Source organism: Bombus terrestris, chromosome 18 (assembly GCF_910591885.1).
Source record: "Bombus terrestris chromosome 18, iyBomTerr1.2, whole genome shotgun sequence".
Lineage (NCBI taxonomy): Eukaryota > Metazoa > Arthropoda > Insecta > Hymenoptera > Apidae > Bombus > Bombus terrestris.
The window spans coordinates 3,910,905-3,933,392 of NC_063286.1; the positions used below are offsets into that span (position 1 = coordinate 3,910,905).

The 22,488-nt window shown below is 33.6% G+C and overlaps 5 protein-coding genes and 1 long non-coding RNA gene across 14 annotated transcripts; 2 read left to right on the top strand and 4 right to left on the bottom strand.

Moving 5' to 3' along the window:
- The first annotated feature begins 568 nt into the window (after positions 1-568).
- LOC100642823 (histone acetyltransferase KAT8) lies at positions 569-3,462 on the top strand. The gene is made up of 7 exons (XM_003402068.4): positions 569-896; positions 1,394-1,653; positions 1,727-1,817; positions 1,897-2,024; positions 2,102-2,332; positions 2,403-2,647; positions 2,730-3,462. Exons 1-7 carry the CDS (start codon positions 599-601, stop codon positions 2,947-2,949), a joined length of 1,473 nt encoding a protein of 490 aa, XP_003402116.2. The 5' UTR covers positions 569-598; the 3' UTR covers positions 2,950-3,462.
- Positions 3,315-5,163, bottom strand: LOC100643063 (D-aspartate oxidase). Its single transcript, XM_003402070.3, has 6 exons — positions 4,979-5,163; positions 4,781-4,904; positions 4,505-4,650; positions 4,282-4,438; positions 3,926-4,210; positions 3,315-3,850 (listed from the first exon to the last, which is right to left on the bottom strand). The coding sequence occupies exons 1-6, from the start codon at positions 5,161-5,163 to the stop codon at positions 3,737-3,739; spliced, it is 1,011 nt and encodes a 336-aa protein (XP_003402118.1). The 3' UTR covers positions 3,315-3,736.
- Positions 5,164-5,404: 241 nt separating this feature from the next.
- LOC100650940 lies at positions 5,405-17,737 on the bottom strand. 7 transcript variants are annotated; one of them, XM_048414032.1, is made up of 18 exons: positions 17,415-17,737; positions 16,654-16,789; positions 16,127-16,564; positions 15,951-16,031; positions 15,737-15,887; positions 15,182-15,646; positions 14,752-15,021; positions 14,482-14,687; positions 11,739-14,422; positions 10,347-11,664; positions 9,906-10,260; positions 9,429-9,824; positions 9,021-9,353; positions 8,713-8,863; positions 8,039-8,495; positions 7,334-7,955; positions 6,836-7,238; positions 5,405-6,710 (listed from the first exon to the last, which is right to left on the bottom strand). In XM_048414032.1, the coding sequence occupies exons 3-18, from the start codon at positions 16,533-16,535 to the stop codon at positions 6,411-6,413; spliced, it is 8,601 nt and encodes a 2,866-aa protein (XP_048269989.1). In that variant the 5' UTR covers positions 16,536-16,564; positions 16,654-16,789; positions 17,415-17,737; the 3' UTR covers positions 5,405-6,410. The 7 variants fall into 7 exon arrangements, with proteins under 7 accessions (XP_048269989.1, XP_048269987.1, XP_012173672.3 ...); XM_048414030.1 differs by having other exon boundaries at positions 15,182-15,649; positions 16,127-16,561; positions 17,415-17,736; XM_012318282.3 differs by having other exon boundaries at positions 15,182-15,649; positions 17,415-17,736.
- On the top strand, positions 17,077-17,813 carry LOC125386865. Of its 2 annotated transcripts, none has more exons than XR_007227347.1 (2): positions 17,077-17,220; positions 17,300-17,813. It is a non-coding gene; the product is annotated as an uncharacterized LOC125386865 (long non-coding RNA). The 2 variants fall into 2 exon arrangements; XR_007227348.1 differs by having other exon boundaries at positions 17,078-17,164.
- Positions 17,814-18,163: 350 nt separating this feature from the next.
- LOC100642944 (alpha- and gamma-adaptin-binding protein p34) lies at positions 18,164-20,051 on the bottom strand. Of its 2 annotated transcripts, XM_003402069.4 has the most exons (6): positions 19,667-20,049; positions 19,363-19,532; positions 19,181-19,295; positions 18,959-19,114; positions 18,718-18,834; positions 18,164-18,655 (listed from the first exon to the last, which is right to left on the bottom strand). In XM_003402069.4, exons 1-6 carry the CDS (start codon positions 19,728-19,730, stop codon positions 18,483-18,485), a joined length of 795 nt encoding a protein of 264 aa, XP_003402117.1. In that variant the 5' UTR covers positions 19,731-20,049; the 3' UTR covers positions 18,164-18,482. The 2 variants fall into 2 exon arrangements, with proteins under 2 accessions (XP_003402117.1, XP_048270008.1); XM_048414051.1 differs by lacking the exon at positions 18,959-19,114 and having other exon boundaries at positions 19,667-20,051.
- A 264-nt stretch (positions 20,052-20,315) lies between these two features.
- Positions 20,316-22,343, bottom strand: LOC100642623 (26S proteasome regulatory subunit 6B). The gene is made up of 6 exons (XM_003402066.4): positions 22,182-22,343; positions 21,891-21,983; positions 21,459-21,792; positions 21,180-21,383; positions 20,822-21,086; positions 20,316-20,747 (listed from the first exon to the last, which is right to left on the bottom strand). The coding sequence occupies exons 1-6, from the start codon at positions 22,212-22,214 to the stop codon at positions 20,429-20,431; spliced, it is 1,248 nt and encodes a 415-aa protein (XP_003402114.1). The 5' UTR covers positions 22,215-22,343; the 3' UTR covers positions 20,316-20,428.
- Positions 22,344-22,488: the final 145 nt, after the last annotated feature.

Here is a 22,488-nt window from a genome sequence, read left to right on the forward strand (position 1 = left end):
ATTTCTTGCTTCAATCGGAATATATTGCTTTTGTTATCTGACCCAAAAGAAAAAAGCTTCCGGTAATGACCATCTACGATGACTTTGTTTAACGAGAAACATAAACATAACATCGGTTACGTGGTATTTCAGGTACTCGCTAGTAGTCTCTAGTAAATTACAAATAGGGATAACCCTATTATTGTAGAAAATATTTAGACAAAGTTACCAAATGCGATATACTTTAGTAATCGACAAGTAATATGTCTTTTTAATCGAACTCGTTGAATGTATCTATAATATAATAATATATTATAATATCGCAAGCACCATGATCACAAGATCATGAATAACGAAAGTAAATACGGAATTTTGAGAGGGATCACAGATTGATAAATAATTTTGACATTTAATCAATAAATTTGTTAAATAACTATTGTTCGTTACTTCGGCTACGTTATTGTACAGTTAAATACGCGGCTCTAGAATTTACCCTATTATCATACAAGATATTCTTCATACTAGAGGGAGCCACAGGTCTATTCCAGTTCACAATAGTTGTGATATGCATATAATGTTATGTATATACATAATAAAGATATACGCCGCGAAGAATTTTATGACCATATTCGCGTTGCGTCAGCAAGTGCAATGTTCATCTATTTTTGGTTATTTCACAGCGGCGTGTATTATTTCAACAATCAGTGATCTTTTAATTTGGAAAATGGCTGAATCGGAACAAAGAAATAAAGAGAACTGTATCGTAGGATCGAAGGAAACAATGGTGAAGCAAGAAAAGCGTGAGAACACGTTGACGAATGGCGGGAAGGGGTCTGGCGATGACGCGGATAGTCTCGAAGAATTGCCTCTTGATATAGGTGAACACTACCTGGTTCGAAGATCCGACGACTCCTGGCGTAAATATATTAACAGATGATTATAATCTTTTTATCTATTATTACGTATGAAGAAACATCTAGTATTAACAAATGATTATCTGCGCGCTTTCTTCGCCGCTTCGTATTTGTGTTTGTATTACCGGCTTCACCCGAATAAACTATATTTGTTTTGAAAACATTACGGACGATGTATGTATAGGAAGAGGACAAGAAAGAAATACGACAAATGTACTTTTGTTGAATTTTTGATTTTGATATCATTTTATGATTAAAAAGCAATGCTTTATTATAAAATAACTAAAACTGAAATATTTTTAAAATTATGCATAAAAAAATACATATTTAGCTTTAAAATCCTCCTGTAAAAATGGAGTATGTAATTTATTGTAATATTTCCTTGTAGTCTTCATATGATACTTGAAATATTTGGCTTGATATTTTACAAGTTGTAAATTATTTAAGGTTAATGAGTTATGTGTATAATATCAAAGAAAAGATTTTTTAATTGTATTCAGATCCAGCAGAAATTATACAAACCAGATATAATGAGAGTGAAAGTCATTATGAATATTATGTACATTATGAAGGACACAATAGGAGATTGGATGAATGGGTGCCCAGAGACAGAATTATGTCCAGCAGGTTTGACATGAGTGATAGAACTTGGAAAAGTGGAGATAGAAACTCTGGTACTGACTTGCTAGCAGATTCTTCAGATCGTAAAATTACAAGAAATCAGAAAAGGAGACATGATGAAATTAATCATATTCAAAAGGTACATATTTATGAGTGTATTTATCAAATTTTGGATATATGTTTATAACAAATTTTGTTATTTTCAATTACAGACATATGCTGAAATGGATCCTACAACTGCCGCTTTAGAAAAGGAACACGAAGCAATAACAAAAGTCAAATACATTGACAAAATTCAAATCGGTAAGCATCAATACATATCTTACACTATTATACTCAGTATGTGATAAAGGTTTCATTATTTTCAAAAGTTTACTTTTAGGAAAATATGAAATTGATACATGGTACTTTAGTCCATATCCAGAAGAGTATGGAAAGCAACCAAAGCTATGGATTTGTGAATACTGCCTTAAATACATGCGCCTTGAAAAGACTTATAGATACCATATGGTAAAAAACGTTAATACTAAGTTATTTAATTTTTTATGAAAATAAATAAATTAGAAGCTGAAATTTTTTATTTTCAGAGTGAATGTACACACAGACAACCAGTTGGCAAAGAAATATATCGTAAAGGTACATTAAGCATTTGGGAAGTGGATGGTAGAGAGCATAAAATTTATTGTCAAAATTTATGTTTGCTCGCAAAACTTTTTTTGGATCACAAAACCCTTTACTTTGATGTAGAACCATTTCTTTTTTATATCCTGTGTGAAGTTGACAAACATGGAGCTCATTTAGTTGGTTATTTTTCAAAGGTATTTTCCTCTTTCTATATATAATTACATCTGCAAATTATTTGTTTTACCATGTTTTATCTACTTTCAGGAAAAAGAATCACCCGATGGTAATAATGTTGCTTGCATTTTAACTTTACCGCCTTTTCAAAGGCAAGGATATGGAAAACTTTTAATTGCTTTTAGCTACGAATTAAGCAGAATAGAACAAACAGTTGGTAGTCCCGAAAAGCCATTGAGTGACCTAGGAAAATTATCATACAGGAGTTACTGGAGCTGGATTCTTTTGGAAATTCTGCGGGATTTCCGGGGTACTCTTAGTATTAAAGATCTGAGGTAACTTTCGATAAAATTGTATAGGAAAGTCGGTTAAATTATGTACATAACGAAGTTAAAAAATATACAATATAATATACAGTCAGATGACAAGTATATCGCAGACGGATATAATATCGACATTGCAAAGTATGAACATGGTCAAATATTGGAAGGGACAACATGTAATCTGCGTAACACCTAAATTAGTCGAGGAACATATTAAAAGCAGCCAGTACAAGAGACCTCGTTTAACAGTCGACAGCAGTGCACTTCGATGGGGAGCTCCACCACGAAAGAACGTGAAACCTGGCAAGAAATAGTAGAAAGAAAATGGGAATTCGACGGCTTTCATCACCGTGAGATTCACGATTTAATGTGTTTAGCAAACACTTGACAAAACAGTTGTATGCAACAGATAGTTCGCAAACGATGTTTCCAAGTTTGTTAAACAACTTTTATATGATGCATTACAGTCTCCACTAATATGCATTGTACACGTGCAGGGTTTTTTGATCGGAAGATAACGCGAATGAACACGCTTTGTAGAGCTTCGCTGATTCTTCAGAGCGTAGAAATGTTGATAGGTGGTTTAAGATAATGTTCTTTATATAGTTTTCTGCTTAGCAGTACACTATGAAAAGAGAAATGAAGATAATATACTGATACTGACTCAAAATGCCATGTATTGATAATGAAAAGATTACTTTATTTTTGTTCGAGATTTATCAGTTTTACAATTCGAAAATTAACATTGACGATACCACGCAGTATTAGCTTGTATTAATGATTTTTTATGTATATTCATTAATAATAAACTATGTATTCGTGAGCAATTATGGTAAAATTTCAACGAATATAATTACGAGAGATTAATGTCGTATCAATATTAACACGTTGACGCCGGCGCGACCCATCGGCGGGTCGCACGTGTCTGTTCCGTGAGGTGGTCTATCCTGAGGGGTGGCAATGACACATGTATTTCACAAAATAGGTACTGACCCATCGCCGCCCCACGAAGCAGACAGTGAAATCGTGCACCGCCCCACGGAGAAAACTATGAATATCGGCGCCGGCGTTAACGTGTTAAGGTAAAGTAATATTCGTCGATCATAATTTTGCAATAGAAGATTTATGCATTTCTTTTGCCAATTTAATGGCATACTTAGCAGTTCCAGGCGCAGTACATACTCCGTAACCTCCATGACCGTAATTATGCACTACCTATAATACAGGGCGTTTCATTAATGATAACGAAAGGCAATTCATTGAAATAAACAATATTTCATTGAAACTAACAATAGCTTTAGAAGACCCATTTACGATGTGTTCAACTTCCACTCTGACGTTATTTGCTCTATATGGTCTCAATCCAACTTCTTCTTTTATAACTTCTGCTTTCTTAAGGCCTGGAAGGAGGTTTTCGCATCTCTCGCGTATCGCTGCAGATTCATGCGGACAAAGTTTCATATTTTCAGAATCAAAATTTCGTGAACCACCTAGAGTAACTGTGCCATTAAAACCAGGTATAACGTAAGTGTCCAACTCGCCATAGAAGAACGTTTTTATCCATGGTGCCTTTACCTATTTTTCTTAAATTTGTAAATTGAACTTTGTTCTTTCATGAAATAAATTCTACATTAAAAAGAACATACTTTAAGTACTTGACCACGCATAGAAACGAGATGTCTATCGTTGCATAAAGATCGTGCGCCGAGACCTGTACAATTCATAATTAAATTCCAATCAGGAACAAGTTCCCTCAGAGAATTAAATTCTTTTACTGCTAAATTGATTCCGTTTTCTTCTAATCTAGAAAATAAGTATTTCTTTAATAGCAATCGTGAAAGATTATAATCAATAGAGTAAATTCGTTACTTCTTGCGTGCCCATGGCAGATGTAATTTGCATTCGGTGAGAAGAGTACTAAAAAATGACCCATATTTCCAGTTACCCTCGACTAGCTGAAATTCTTCATCCGTGACTCTCCTATATATTGGTACTAAATTTTCCATCCACTGATTCTATTAGAAAAAAGAAAAAATTAACAAATATTAATTTCTTTCTAATAAAAATTATTTTTAATTTATTATCATCATTTGTTTTAAAATGTAATCATAATAAAAAAAATACGTTTTAAAGTATAGAATAAACCTTTACGGTTTCCGGAGAGGAATTTGCGAATAAGTAACCGGAAATGGCGGTTACACCGGCGAAAGAAGCTTCATGAGATTTTTGGATATCATCATAATATGCATACGAATCTCGCAACCAATTTCTAAAAGAATCACTTAATTACACAACATAAAAACTTAGGTCGAAACAAGTACAAGATTTGCCTTTCATATGAACCTTGTTATTTCTTCAGTTGGGCCAGAATATGATGAACCAACTCTAAATATTCCAGCAGCTACATGACTGACAGTATTATTAAAATCAGAAGCGAAAACTGTGATTTCAGAGTTACGTAATTCACGAGTTAATTGTAAGGCTGTTGTCAAACCAATTATTCCGCCTCCAATTACGGCCACTTTCATTCTTTTTCTTTTATATAAATCACAATATAAATCATAAAGTTTTCTTCTTCAAAAATTTCAGTAGAACACTTCAATAGTTGATCATCGAAAGACTTGAGAGTAATCAATGTACTTTGACGTGATCCTAAAAATTGTACAACTCTTATCTATTCTTCTTGTTTTGACATGTTTCAGTTCTACTGAATGTATCTATTGTAACCGCAGTCGATAACGTATGTATTTTGAAATGAACGCACAAGCCTTATTAAAAGAATTACGTTTATTTGTTACAAATCGATATTTTTCCAAAAGTTATTGTAGTAATTCAGATATTACGGGCAGTTAACATTTCCTTATTAAAGATGAGAAACATCATTTAATCCAAAAAGGGAAAGATTTGTTTACAGCATAAAAAGAAATTACGATCTTCGCACGCTAAACAATGATCTATCGAGATATGTACAATAAATGTTAGAAATTCAGAGAAAATAGTTAACCAAGTTCAGCTTAATTTTCTTGTTTATTTGCCTTATTTGTTGGTTAATATGAAATTTGGTCTAATTACATCTATTTCCTCGCGTATATATGTACAAATTTCATTATCTCATTAATAAAATGAGCTCAAATAATTAAAAGTAATTAACTCAAAAAAGAAAGAAGAAACTGCACAAGATCCCTTTTTTTTGTTAAAATTATGCCTAAATCAAAAATAACCGATACACTATAGAAATAAAATATACAATGATAAATTTATGTCTTATGTTACCTTACATCTTCAATAATATAATTGTTGTTAACAATCGATCTTTAAAGTTTTTTGGATAAATTGTACTTGTCTCTGTGTTACAATTTTCCACTGTATCTCACTCTTCTTTTTTCCTCGACTATTTCTTTCTTCGTATCGAAAAATATATAAACGCAACGCGTTGCAGGGACGTGGACGCAATGGAACACTAGTCGTACGCGAATTCTTTTCATTTCGAGAGCGACTAATAATTGTGTCACGAAAAACGAAGCTATTTACAAAAAACAAACTGTTGATGAATTTGTTACTAATAATAATACATTATTTTTTGCGTCTAAGTCCTGCGCGAAATTTCAACGATCTCACAAAGCCTTTATATTAAGGCCACGCGCATTCTTCTCTTTCTCATTCTTTATGTCTTCAATGGGAAGTAAGAGTTCATATACAGTTCACTTTACAAGTTCAACACCTACGATTGTTACACTTTAGCATAGAATAATGTTATCTAAAATACACAAAAGCCTTACGCCTTGCTGCAAGGTTGTATCGTGTAATTCAAAGGAGGAGGAGGAACTAAGAGAGGCAGCGGTGTAGGTGGCGGAGGAGCTTGAACAGTGTTCGAAATTGCAGCAGCCGTTGTTTGAGCTTCACTAGTACGGTTGTTAGCGTTGTAAGCGGAAAGATAACTTGGCCAAAGATGCGGCGGTGGAGGAGACCCTGGAGGTGGCGGTGGCGGAGAACGATCATCTAGTTCGTCCGAATCATTCATCATCATCGCCGTTAATGGAGTGACACGGGGCTTCTTCAGTTTTATGATTTTCACCTAATAAACACAATTAGAGAAACATTGATTTGCTACATTAGAATGAAAAGCTTACGGTTTAATTTTGTCTTCGTCTCTTATAGAATAACAAAGAAATTAAATTTATAAGCTAAGAAATGACTAACCTTCACTTTTTTCTTTGCTTTTGGAGGTCGTGTTCTTTTCTCTTGTTTTCTACTCTTTCTGGAACTGGACCTTCGAACGTCACGAATTCCACCTCGAGCGACAGTAGTGGGTGGTGGAGGAGAAGGCATATCCCCTTCACCACCACTAGGACTAGTACCTTCTCCAGGTTTGATTCCATCCGCAAATTGGACAGATTTTTTATTCCTTTGTTTTCGTTTTCCTAACTTCGCTAATTTAGTTTTCTTCATTTGATTCTTCAATTTGCTTAACTTGTTCTCACTAGCTTCGTCTTTGCTGGACTCAGTTTTATCTATTTCTATATCCTCTTTGTCCGTGTTGTCTCCGTTATCATTTTCAGGAGTAGAAAGGTCATCCAAATTGCCATTAGGAACCGAGGTCCTTCTAAAATATATTTAGATTTATGTACATTTATATTTGAAAAATGAAGTAAACTGTGTAGTCTATCTTGTCAAATAGAAATATGAACAACTGTATACCTGAAACCTGATGCGACTAAAATTCCTTTCAAAGGCGGCGGGGGTAACTCCGGCCATCCTTTGGATTCTGTCTCGATTTGAACCTTAGTTGTTTCATCTATCGCTGTTACCGTTGTAGCTTCGTCGATTTCGCTTTTCAATTTATTTAACCGTGACTTTTCATCGTCCTCTTCTTCTTCCTCTTCATCGTCTTCCGCTTCTTCTTCGTCTTCTTCATCATATTCCACTTCAGCCTCCTCCTCTTCCTCTTCTTCCTCGTCCTCCTCAACAGGTACCTCCTCTTCTTCTGTGGAAGCAGAAGATGCGACTACCGGCATTTCTTCCTCCTTCTCAAAAATAGTAGAGGAAGTTTGTTGTTCCTCTGCATCGGCTTGCTCTTCGCTTTCCCGAAGAGCTTTTAAAACAGATGGATCCAGGTTTGAATTCTTCTGCTGATTTGCGTTTTCTGACTGGCGCATGTTACTCTTCTCTAACAATTGAAGAGCGCGACGATTAATTCGTTCGATTCGCCTACGTTCTTTTTCCTTTCTCCTAATTTCACGCAATCGCTTACGCTCCTCTTGTTCTTTTCTACGGGTCTCCAAGATAACTTCGTAATTATAAACCGGCAGAACAGGTACTTCTACAAGTTTTAATCATTTAAATAATTATTTACATTATTTCATGACGTTTGTAATAGAAAAAAGTAAATTGTCATATATTTACTCTGCAGTGTCACTTCGGCTCTGGGGAAAGTCGTTTGCGTCACAGGAAGTGGAACAGGAGCAGGACCAGGGACAGGAACAGGAACGGGAACGGGAACGGAAAGAGGCAATGAAACTGGGGATAAAGTAGAAACTGGCGTCGATGAGTTCATAGCGGATGGAACGGCCGGCACAGGCATGGGGACAGGAACTGGAACAGGTACAGATATAGGTACTGAGGAAACCGGAGAGGATTGAGGGACTGTCGTTGAATACATCATCCCTCCTGATTGATCAACTGAAGAAGGCTGTCCACCGCTCCAATCCAAGGATGTCGGTACAACCTGAAGAACATTACCTACGCGAACTACTTGACTGGAACCTCGTACAATTGGTGCTGAGGAGGAGTTAGTTGGCTCTCTGTGCGTTGCTGAGACACCATTGAAATCTGCAGGTACCACTTGCAATACATTGCCCACCTATTTGATACATGTGCATTAAAATATACTACTTCTTTCTTTTTAACATCTTTATGATATCATCAAATAAAAGGAAAGATAAATGAGCCAAAAATATAAAGAAATGAAAATAAAGCAATGTTATACCAATTATAATACAGAAGAAGACAAACATAACCTGTAAAACTTGTTAAGCTAAAGATTATCATTAACATTGATTAATTTAAATGTCACATACTTGTAAAACAGTAGGTTGTTGACGGTATAACATTTGTTGCTGTTGCCCAGGCGGTGATGGATAACATACATTCGAATTAAAGTTTTCTCCGTAATCATTTGATATTCCTGCTCCATCCTGTTGCTTCTTAATTCCCAGCTCAAGTTCTAGCCTAAAATTAACCAAAAGATCTAAATATGTACACAATATTACATAAAATACAAATATTTACAAATATTGGGATCGGTCAATCTATAATGATTCAGAAAACAGTGGAAAGGGAGGGTAGGTGGGGTTGGGATTCCGAACACGATTTCTATAGGTATTACCTATCGTCGAGGGATAGGCGTTTCGGAGAACTCGCCGTTGAGTCATCAATGCACGGTGGATAAGTCAAGTTATTCTCTGTATAGTAATATTCGTTTCCAACTTCGTTTTCAGCCGAATATTGGAAACTTGTTGCAACTGTCTCCATATTGTCACCGATGTGCATTTCCGAGTCTAACACAGTCGAGTCCCTAGGTAGTCCGGATACGGACTGCACGATCGTTTCTATTCGTCTACCTCTTTCGGTGCAGCTATCTAATAGTTTCATATTATCGTGTTCATCCTTCCTTTCCCTTGAACTTTCGCTCACTCTACCTCGTCCCATAGAAGGTGATCTGAATCGATAGTAAGATAAACTTACCAACAATCCGACAATAACTAATTACTATAAATTATTTTTAGAAATTCACCTGGAAGATCGTAATCGTTCCGTCATTCGTAAATGATCCGGGCTTCTCATTCTGGACCCCGAGGTAGACCTAGTTCTTGATCGAGATCCTGATCTAGATCTCGATCTTGAATGCATCATCGACCGGGACCTGGACGTTGATCGAGATCGCGATCTGGATCTAGATCTTGACCTAGATCGTGATCTTGATCTTGACCATGATTTCGATCGCGATCTAGATTCACGTCTGAAGCGGTCGTGTGATGATCTACATGGTGATCTTCGCGACCGTAATGGAGAACGACCTCTAGGTGGAGGTAATTTATCCATTCTTCGAACATGTCCATGTCTATCTAGATCCAAAGGTTCTCTTTCCTTCTCCCATTGTCTGTCTCTTCTTGTACTGAGCCTACTTTTTCTTTTGAAATAATATAATTTGTTTAGTGCTCAACGTTAACGTCAGTACTACTTTTATTAATAATGTTAATATTAATGCTACCTATGCTTGAATTTTGATGAAGGACGGAAAGGACCTTCCATGATATCCCTTTCAATACTGTCATCCCTGTAGTACGTTTTCTCTTCATAATCAAGGTCTAAATCTTGACTATTGGGATAGGAATCTAAGGACTCATTTCCATCCCGAAGTATGTTCTCTGCTTCGTATGGCCATAGTGACCGATCTGCTTCATCTCCGCGAAATCTACTCTCTCTATGTCTATCAATATCCACGTTTCTCTCTCTTAGTACTTCCATTGGTTCGTACGACCGACCTTCCTTTTCTCTTTCTATACAGTCGTATTTCTTTCTATTCCAGTCATCTCGATCTCCTTTAATATGCTTTTTAAAATGATCTGTAGACAATTATCAATAATACTAAATCATAAAAAATCGAAGGTAAAAAAAAGAGAAAAATATTAAAGAAAGAAAAAAACATTACCTTTATTATGTGGGGCAGTGTTAGATCTAGGAGAACTTCTTATAGATCTTTCTCTCCTATCATCTATTCTTGCTCTACTGGATCTATCCTCATCGATTCTATTTGATCGTTTTTCTTTACTAGAAAAGCCTGCAAACGACTCTTCCTTTCTCTTTGGACTTTTGCTTCTACTTCTACTCCAACTGCGGCTATGGCTTTCGCTACGACTTCCTTCCCGTTCCCAGGAAGTTCGTTTTTTATTGCGACTAGTAGAAGGACTGAACCTCCTTCTACTTTCATTGTACTCCTGTTTCGAACTCCTACTATCTCTCCTATCTACTCTTTCTCTATCATCAAATTTCTTATCTCTTCTTTCTTTGCTACGATCACTAATTCGTTTATCTTCCCTATTCTCTTTTCTACTAGGACTTTTCTTTTTCTGCTCTCTGCCCGGTGATCTTACTTGACATTCCGTGTCATCTTTACTATTACGTGGTCTAGATTTTTTAAGTTCTTCCAATTTAGTTCCTTTGTTCCCAGACCTGTACTCATTGAAATCGAGCTTCACCGCCCCTGGTGATTCCGATTTTGTGGTAATCGAGGTTTTCACTGTTATCGACAAGTCTTTCGAGTCCACCTTAACATCCGTAATAGTAGTCTGTTCCGTGGGAATAACTTCAGCAACAGGTGCATGTATATTGGATGTCTTTTCACACTCGATCCTAAATTCATTAGGTTCTTCGCAATATGTGTTTTTTATATCGTTTTTCACAGAGTGCGACTCTCGAAGTTTCTTCTGGATGGTCAATAGAGCCGCAGCGTGTTGCATGGGATCATCTGAAATCAATTTTGTCTTCACGCGTTCATTGTTTCGTCGGACTAACAGTTGTTTAGGAATCAACTTGAGTGCTGCTTTCCCTTCATTCGTCTCCTCTGTTCCTTTTGTGCTGGCAGATGAAGATATTGCCTCAGAACTCTTGTTGCTTAATTTTCCATGTGATTCATCAGATTCATACCCTGCGAATATGTCCATTCGTAATGATTTATAGTTCGTGTCTGGGTATGGTTCGTTGATTGGAAATTCAGACGAACTTTCAGATACTTTCACATCGAATTTCTTTCGAAGAGTCTGATCCTCTATCTTTTGCACTCCTAAAATTTCTTCAAATTCTTCCTTCATCACTGCAGCTTTTGCATATTTACCATCGCGGTACTTTATTTGAAGAGGTATATTGGGAACTGATTCATCATCAGACATAACCAGAGTTTCATTCTTTAGTTTATCGTGTAGAAGACTCTGCTTCAGATTTACCTGATTATTCTTAAAAATTTCCATATCCTAAAAGAAGAAACAAATAATTAATACACTTAATTAATATAGACTTGAAAAATGTATCTTATATATAAACATACTTCAGACTTCTGGGATCCAGCTGGAGAACTAGGACTATACAATTCTGTATTTTTTTTCGTTAATTTCACATCTATCTCAAAGATATCCTTTAATTGTTCTGCAGTACATTGCTCTTTCGAAGGCGTCAATTCCTTGGTCTTATCAAAGAGCACATTCTCCTGTGAACTGTTGCCCAAACTTCTTATTCGCGACTTACATCTAGTATGTTCTTCCGGAGTCCAGGATGATTCTAACAAATCTATATCCTGACATTTTCTAGGAAACAAATCGATAATATCTGCACTTGCTGAATTCTTAGATGTAGACTTTCTCAACTGCTGTTCAACCATACAAACGTCCTCGTCTTTTATCTTCGTTTTAGCTAATATCGGGTCACAGCATTCCAAAGATACTCTCTCAATATCGTGGTCGAATTTATTCACTTTCGTCCATTCTGCACACTCTTCCTCCCACATAACAGGAGCTTTAAGCTTTATTTTTTCTTGAGACTGTGATTCCATATCCCAACGACTTTTCTTGCTCTTTTTGCTAGTAACAACATCATATTTCATAGATGCATCCACATTTTTACTGACTGTATTTACCTCCTTATGGATGCTCTCAATTATAGTAATGCTGTCTTCTACGCTTTCTTTTCTGTCACTTTTTTCTCGTAAGAATGATTCTTCTTCAATGTCCCAATCATCTCTCTTCCTCTTACTCTTCTGTTCCAGGAGCATCAAAGCTTCTTTCTCTCCTTCTTCTTGTTCTTCTTCCCAAATTCTCATTGCAGACAATCTATCTTGCCTCTTTTTACATTCCTTTACAGTTTCCTTTTCTATAGCGATGTATGTATCTGTTTTCTTATCATATCGAACCTCCTTTTCTAATTTCTTAGAGATACGAGAGGTTTTTTTTTTATTAATCATTAAATCAGACACAGCTTCTAAGCTGTCGACTTCCCATTCGTCCGCTAGTAATTGTCTCTTATTTACTTCCTTTTCAAGTTGTGTTAATGATGGGACATTCAGAGTATCAAATTCAGTCTCTCCCCATTTATCTCTTTTTTGTTTGTCTAACTTTTTAGAGAGCTTTATTTCATCTTGCATTATTTGCTGAGATATACGCTCACTCTCCTTCTTCCAGTCAGCTAAAAATTCACTGCTGTCCTTTTTCTCTTTATCTCTTTTCCTCTTTTTCTTTCCATCTGCATCTTCTTCTATCTTCAAACTCCCTGGGATGATCTCCTTGCTCATGCTTGAACATTTTTCTTCCAAACGTTCGTCATTCTTATTCTTGTCATCTTTCTTGCATCGTTCCTCCTTCCTTTCTATTTTCCGAATGTTTTGTATATCGGTATTGTCTACTTTTTCAACATTACTCTTTGACAGTTTTTCTCCTTTCTGCGGCATGATCACGGAATCCATTTCCCACTCTTCCAAGTAACGCTCTTCGACTTTGTTTCTTTTTTCTTCATCTTTATGGGTTTTATTGTGGATGTCGCTATCAGAAATCACCTTTCTGACCAATTCCTGATCCTTGTTCCAAACGTCGTGTTTATCTGAGGATCTTTTCCTATTTTCGACTTTTACTTCCTCTTTAATTTTCTTTAATGGAACTTGAGAACGTACCAATTTCGCATTTTCTAATGAAGAAGATTCCAAAGGCGACTTTTGTATCGTCTTTATTATATCGTCTCTGTTATCCTGTTTATCGTTATATTCTTTCTTCTGTTTAGACTTTCTAGTCGCTACCCTTTTTTTCCTTCTATCTTCAGACGAATCGCTACTACTTGAATCCGAACTGACTTTCCTTCTTCTCTTCTTCTTCGTCTTCGCAATTCGTTTCGCTTTTTTCTTTCTTTTTTCAGCTTTTCGTTTCTTCTTCTTTCTTTTCTTCCGTTTATCATCGGAACTAGAAGAATCACTGCTGCTACTACTACTATCGCTGCTATCTGAATCCGATAATGAGTCCGAATCGTTTGATATTTTCCGTTTTCTTTTCCTTCTTTTTACTTCTTCCTCAGAGTCGGAGGAACTCGACGAACTGGATGATTCACTACTGCTAGAAGTCACTTTCTTTCGTCTCTTTTTCTTTCTTGTTTCTTTAGAGTCAGAATTTTCGTCGCTCATACGTTCTACTTTAATTCGAACGTTTTCCCAATCGCTGGGTATTGATTTAGAATCTTCCGATTCACTTTTATCATGTATATTTTTACTCTCTACTCTTACGCGTTTTTGAACCTGAATATGAGAACTGTTTGATGATATCTGATCGTCCTCGATCTTCGAAATGTTTTCCAAGTTCTGTCGGCTTTCATTGGATTTGAATTTTTCCTCAATTTTATTTGAATTACTTTTATCCGACTTCCCGGATATACTATGCTCTACAAACGAAAAATTATTGTCATTTGGCAAATTGGTTTCTATATTAAATTCATGATAGCTTAACGTCGAGGCAGAAGTTTTATTCGGTTTTGGGGAGAATTCTTTCGACATTGGAATATCACTGCAAACCATCTTCATGAACTGTTCATACTCCGATGCTAATTTTTCATTGCCTGCAGACTGTAACAAAGGAGATGTTGATTGTCTATTGTCATCTATTTTTTTAACACTAGAAGCCTCATCTTCGTTGATCATTTTCTTGTCTTTATTAATGTCTTCTTCTATAGTATTTAACCGTGGAGAAAATTCCTCAGGTTCTAAAATAAATTTTATACAAACTTTTCTAATTTATAAATAAAGTAAACAAAATATTTACCTTGCTTTGAAGTCATGTTGCTCGATTTCACTACATTTCCTTGTTCTTTTTCAGTGTCAGATAACCTGTCTTCATCTTCACTATCCCATTTTGACCTAGGTAGTTGTACATTAATTGGTACATGCCATCCTTCAGATTTAGATATGCCTGTCTTTGGATACCAATTACGTGTACGTTGAGATTTTTCCGCTGCTTCCGTATCATTTCTAGAATTGTTAAGATCTGAATGGGTAAAGGAAAATTAGTGAGACAAAAGATATTTTAGTATACCGTATAAAGTCTGCCTCGCATATGTTCCGCATTTTTTCACGATGATCGGCAGTAACTGCTTGAAGAATTTGCTGATGATTGATGAAAAGCGACATACGAGGATTTTCAGAATAAAATAATTGAGGCCTTCCTCGTTTAGTTGCTCTTACTGATTCAGGAGGGTACTCTTTGGGACCTTCCAGTCCTTCAGCAATAAATGCGTAACGTTTCAAACGACAATCGTTTATCATTAACATTTGTTCAAAGTGACGTAAGTAATCCTCGGCTGTTCTGTAATATATATATATATATATATTACATATTATTATACATATATATATTACATATATATTACATTCGGCATATATATATATACACACACCGAATATCTATATAATATATAAAAAAAATATAAAAAAAATAATGTAGATATTTTAGGACACAAGCAAACCTGTTCTTTATTGATCGTTCCGAATGATCACGTCTTTTAATCTCAATGATGTCGTCCATCATTATACCACACTTTTTTAACTCCACCCACGAAGAAGAATTCATTATGTCTTTCTCTTTTCCTTTGTCTTTATCTTTCTCTTTTTCTTTTCTATCTTTAATTTCAGGTTTCTCCTGTGAATCACTTCTTTTTTCTTTAAGACTCTCCTTCTTTTCTTTTATTCCTTTTTTTTCTCGTACATCTTCCCATTTATCATTATCCTTTTTATCTCTTTCTTCATCTTTCCTATCTCGGTTCTCTTCGTATTTATTACTATCCTCTCGCTTATCTTTATCATCTTTCCTATCTTTATCTTTTCTACGTTGTTCTTTATCACGCGGGACTTTATAATATCGTTCTTTGCTACCATTATAATCTTTTGACTCTTTACTCGCGCTATCTCTTCGTTCTTCTCTTCCATATCGCCTTCTTAAAATAGTTTTTGCATATTATTTATACATATAAAAATGCAAGAATTAATCTTTTATTATACAAAAACGATAAATATTTTTATACCTCTCTGAATATTTATTTTCTATTGCAGACTTTGAAGCACTTTTATAAGAGGCATTAACATCATCTTGTCTACTTCTTTCTCTAAAAATCTTTACATTTTCTAATATATTTTGTCCATTTCTATTTGCATAATTTTCCTCTTCTAAATTAGCTGTAAGATAATTTAGTTAATGCCAATAATTAAGTTTTATCTAAAATTTCATATTATAAGTACCTGCAGCCATAGCTTCAGCCAGTAACATTTTACTTTTAGATTCTTCTCGTCTAATCTCTTCAATAGCCAATATTTTTTCTTCTGCACGATGGAAATGTTTCCATATTGAAATAAATTACAAATTATACATTTTTTAAATATAAAAAGATCTATAAATTAAGCTTATTGAACATTACCTGTTTTCTTTTTTGATTTACCACCACTTGAATGACGATTATGAAATTGTACAGAGTCTGAGTCAACATTTACAATTGTGCTTGAATCATTTTTTGAAGATTTACTATTATCACTTGGCATACTTTTAGATTTAGAAACTTTGGTAGAATGTGCTTGAAGTAGATTGGATTTATTTTGAAGTTTTGGTGGCACATTAAATTTGTTAGCAAATGCCATCAATCTCTTTTTAGCTTGTAATTTTCCTAGCACAGGCTTGAGCATCTTAGGACTCTCCAACCTAGGTGTGTCTCCATCGCTAGTTTGGCCTTTTGTACTATCTGGTGTTTCTGGCATTTGTATATCAAGTAAAGATATTGGAATGTCTGGTGTTGGTTCCTCTGGAGCATAAGCATCTTCTGATTGTGACATTGTGTTAGCACTTTTATTTTCTGGTTCTTCTATATACAAAATTATATCACAATAAAAAGAAAATAACACAAAACAATTAATTCATTGCAAAAATAAACAAACAAGTATAAAAATTTACCTTCAAGGGGATCAGCTACATTGTTTTTGTCATTAACAATGCCTTACTTTATCATGCATATGATTATTCTTTAAATTAATATTACAAGCATCAACAAAAACTTTACTTTTCATGCTTAATATACATATATCAGATTCTATAAAATAAAACGTATATAATTCACATCTAATAAGTAAGGTATTATAAAAAAAGATTATAACACTTTGTAACCTATTATTCAGAAGACTAAAAAAATATATAGTCAACATAAATGACCAAAAGATATAAAAATTTGTTGTTTTAGGTCTCTTTTTTGTAACATTCTATATAATATGTTTCACGAAAAAAAAACACATTTTGATATAAAATATAATCAACATTTTACAAAAATACAAATATTTACACATATCCCCAACCTTATTAAATAGTACTACAAGTACAATTGCGCTATATACATCATCATCATCAATAATAATTTTAAATTGATACTTCTCAAAATAAAAAGCAATTACGAAACCGATTCGACAGACAGGTAAAACATTAAAACATTGGTTTAAATCATTGATGTATGTTTTTATAGAGGAAATCGTAAGTAAAGTAAAACAGGTTCGACTATCCAATTTTTAAATATACTTTATAAGGTTATGATGAACACACTTATTTTCAGTAAAATTTTACAAAACTGTCACCATCCAGTCAAACAGATCGAAATTCGAAAAAAAATGTTAATAGAGGACTAAATATTACTGGATATAGTTTTGTTGGTTGTTACAAAAACTTACTCCATGCTGAGTGCTAAGTAACCGATGGGTACATGTTGCTGACGATAAAAATGATGAAATATTATCAATGTTATACGCCTGATTTTTTTGTTCTACCAATATTTTTAATTTCACTATCCTGTGTTCGTCCAAATCAAACGGAGCCACTGCGAGAAAAGCGTCAGACATTTTAGTCAAACGGCAGGCCGGCAACTATAAACGCTCACCAATTCGACGGAAACAAGGGATGCCAATGTTTAAGGAATAAACGAAGAATAACCACTAAATACAATAATGCCACGTTAACTGACCGGGGATGTAATTCATTAATTGACCATTTCTACCCACACCAGTTCTTGGAAGTAAACTTTCAACATTCTGGACTTTGAACACTTATGCATCTTTATGTATTAAGTAAAATTTTAATGCAAAAATCTATATAATGCACGTAATATATAAAAATATTCGAAATAAAATACTAAAAACATAATACTACTCGTTACAATATTTAAATGTTGAAACAAATTTATATTCAAATTCTAGTTTTTTAGTTATAATCATAAAAATATAAACTTGTATAAATATCCACGGTTCACTGATATTACGCATATAAAATAAACAAATGAATCAGGTATCTGTATCTCACTCACATTCATTGACGAAAAGAAATACTTGGAATGTCCTAGAATACTTCCCTTGATAATTGGCCAGATACAGTCCAGATCCGTGACCAGTTAGCGAAACATTACTGTATATGTATTTCGGTTCGATCGATGATTATTTGAATTAATTTAATTGTATCTATAATAAAATTATACAAAGTTTCAATGAAAATATTCATATGTAAAAGAGAATCTTTTACAAGCAATACTTTTAATCAAATCTTCTGATTTTATGCTTATGTTTATTATAATTTAACATTGTTACGTTACATCTAATTTTTATTTAAACGACTTCAAATATTTCACAATTAACTGTTGTAACGATCGTCGTGTTCTCTCCTTAAAAATTAATATATCAAAAAGATGTCAAGATAAAGATACGCGTTCCTAATATGAATTTAAGTGCATTATACAATTAATACATATATTAATCTTCCATTTCTGATGGATCACCACCCATCGCTTTCCAAAAAGCAGTAACTAATTGTTCAGCGGCTATTCGTCTTTGATTAGTTGGCAGCAATGCTGCATGTTCTTTCATAGCTCTCAATTGACTAAACAATTCTCCAAAATCTACATTCTCTTCACCCATAATTCCATCTGAAAAAAATAGTATATAGAAGCTACAAAAAAATCTCATAATGAATTATTCTTCAGCTTACCTAGCATGTTCTCTATTGGTAATGTTTCTGTAGAATCTTGACTTAATTCAATGTTTTCAAACTGTTCTTCAACTTCATCCATATCAGGATTTTGTTCTCCTACATTCAATGGTTTTCCTGTAAAGTTACAATCAGTTACAAATTTTAAACAATTAGTAAATAAGCATTTCCACTTATGAAGCAATATTTTTTAAATCTAGCCAATTTAGTTTAAGTGTATATATAGGTCTTTATTCGAAACCTTTAAGTATCATGTTTGGCCACATATGAGCATGTAAAGCTTCAATAATCCTCTCAATACCATATTTGTTATTTTCTGAATCAGCTTCTGAAGCATCTACATCCGGTCTATTTAATTCAATTAGCTCAAATCTGTTTTGCAGACACCATTTTATCACTGAAATACACTAATTACATGTCTAATGTTCCTCAAGTTAATATAATAATTGTTATTTGTATATACCTTTATTCCTAATTATGGTGTCTGTTATAAAATTACAAGAAAACAGTAGCACTTCAGCTTCTGCCAAAGAAGCAATTAAAGATGACCATTTCTTTAAATTCTGATCTGCATCTTCCTAGGAAAATCAGTGCTGAAGATCATTTGTTCTGTCAAAGATTCTGTTTAAAAGTTAAATATCTTACTGCCTGTGGATTATGATGTACAATTAATGCTTCTACATCATCAATTGAAATATCTTCAGAAGGATTTTCTGTAACACATATTAACACTTGTGTTTTGTAATATTTGTTTTGAATATCCCATAAATGATATTCAAAATGATCTTGGTTAGACAATTTTTCTCCACCTATATCTATAAAATAAAATAACATATAAAAATAAAAAATTATTGCAATGAATAATACTCATCCAAACATTTATTTAAAAGGAATTAATTTACCAAATTTTTAATATCGAAATTAAAATGATATTAAAGTCTCAACTTACTCGCTGCAATTTCATTAGCTTTCCCTTTTTCGGTGCTTATTATTAATATTCGTGGTAGATTCATTTCGTAATAAAGTTTTATCGTACAATTAAAGTTCGCTAATCTCAAGATGTATTGAGGAATTTAAAAGATATTTTTTAAACTACTAACTACTAACTGACGGTTAGGTTAGGATTGCGATCTTTACGTTAATTGATATAAAAATGTAATATTAAATAAATAAATTAATCACTTTCGTTAGATATACAGCGATATTTTTGTTGTTATATACTTTGGACAATGAATTAGTTGAATTATTTTACATATCGATGTTGTATCATGTCATAACATTTCGTGATGGACGATCACAATGACGTTTGTCATCACTTGACCTTTAAAGAAACTAGAATAATTCTGACTTATTTCATATATTTTAGTATTTCGATAAATTTTGATAAAATGAAAGTATAAGTATTTCCTTTAATATATTTTATAAATTTAGTAATAATAATCAATATTGAAAAATGATTTGTTTCATAATTTTAAATAGATCAATTACACGCGATAAAATTCCTTACAATACCACTAGTGTTCATATATTCCTAAATAACTGAAAATTCGTGAACTGAGACAGATAACTAATAATGTGTGTAATTGATAAGACAAAAATTGTATAAACGTATATTGATTATTGGATTTATAGCAATACATAAATTTGCAAATACATATGTGATCATAAAATGTAAATGACGCATAGTATTACTGTTAGGGTTTCTCCCTAATTATTTATAGAATTCGTGTTCAGATTCATCCTTTTTAATATTATTTTTATAGCCCTTCTCGAAATCTTTCGCCAGGACTATATATCGATTCTCACGAACTGCGTGCATTCCTGCTTCTTGGCAAATTGCGTTAATATCTGCACCAGAAATTCTATCTGGTCGTGCTACATAATCTTCAAGATCTACTTCTTCGCTCAAATTCATTTTCGCCGTAATTGTCGAAAAAATCAAACGTTTTTGACGACGATCAGGTAGAGGAAATTCGATTTTTCGATCTAACCTGCCAGGACGCAACAATGCAGGATCTAATGTATCGGCCCTAAAAAGAAGATGGATCATTGTATTTATATGAATTACTTTTTATAAAGATAACAATAAAGATCAAAATCGTACCTATTTGTAGCCATAATAACTTTAACATTAGTAGTTTGATCAAAACCATCCATCTGATTAAGCAGTTCCAAAAGAATACGTTGAACTTCGCGGTCAGCACCAGTCTGTGCATCGAACCTTTTTGTGGCTATAGCATCGATTTCATCAACGAAAATTATAGCTGGTGAATTTTCTTTGGCTAGACGGAAGACATCTCTGACCATCCTTGGTCCTTCACCTAAATATTTCTGTACGAATTCTGATCCCACTACACGAATAAATGCAGCTAAAAAATATTAATTGTACTAAGTTAGAAGAAGTTAAGTATACCGTTTATTCAAATGTTCTTAAAATATATAACACTGAAAATGATACATACCAGTAGTATGTCTAGCTACAGCTTTTGCAAGCATAGTTTTACCACATCCAGGAGGACCATACATTAACACACCTCTTGGTGGATCGATTCCAATTTGTTTATACAATTCAAAATGAGTTAAAGGGAGTTCTACTGCTTCTCTAATCTCTTGTTTTTGCATGTCCATACCTCCAATGTCACTATATTGAATATCAGGTTTTTCATCTATAAAATAAAATAATACATCAAACACTATTCTTTCCATAATCTTTTAAATTGCTAACAATAACATTAAAGTACCTGCTTGCAACATTGAGATACTTGAGTCAGCTTCTGGTGGTAGAACATCTACTAAAGCATTGCTATGTTTATGAAGAGCTACACTTGCAGAAGGCTTTAACAGCTCTCTATCAATTGTAGATAAAATCCGTACATAATAATTAGAGCCTGTAGTAGAACCTACAATACCAGTGTTTTGGTCTACAGCTTCTAAGAATTGTCCAATAACCAAAGGCACACTTTGTATACGCTTTACTTCTTCTTGAGCATGTAAATATTCTTTTTTCAAATTACGTTGCTCATCTTTAATATATTCTTCTTGAACCTCAAGAAATTCTAGCATTCTTTGTAGTTTCTATAAATATAAAATTATTATTATGTTCATATTATTAATTAAATTTATATACATAAGCAAAGAAGTATATAGAGGAATAGAATATCAAATTTTCCTACCTTGTACTTTGTATAAAGATCTTCAACATCTAGTTCATCACCAGCACCAGTATAATGTCCACTTACAGGTTTGCAATCCATCTCTCCAACATCCTAAAATTTAACAAAAGAAATATTGCTTATATCACAACAAAAGTACGAGGAATTTTTATTATAAACAACAATACATAACAATTAAGTAGAATAAAAATTGAGGTTACAGTGAATAATTTTAAGTTGAACAATAACTCTTAACCATTTATTTCTCTGTTTTGTAATTTTGGAAGAAAATTTGAACAGAAATATATATACCTTATCAGGCAGAATAATACCCATTTCATCCATTGTTTTAAATAGAATTTCTTTAATTAATTGCACCCGACATATGAATCAACGAATGACTTGAGGTTCTTGAACAGTTCAGTTCAATGATTATACATATATGTCAGGAGTGGCTACCATTAACTACTTAATCGACTACAGAAAGGAAGTCAAATAAAGACATATGTCTAAAATATTATGAATTTTATTGGTACAGATAATAAAACATTCGTTGAAAATTGTTTTTAAATCGTATATGTTAATCAACTTTTTACAGCAATATATATATTTGTTTAAC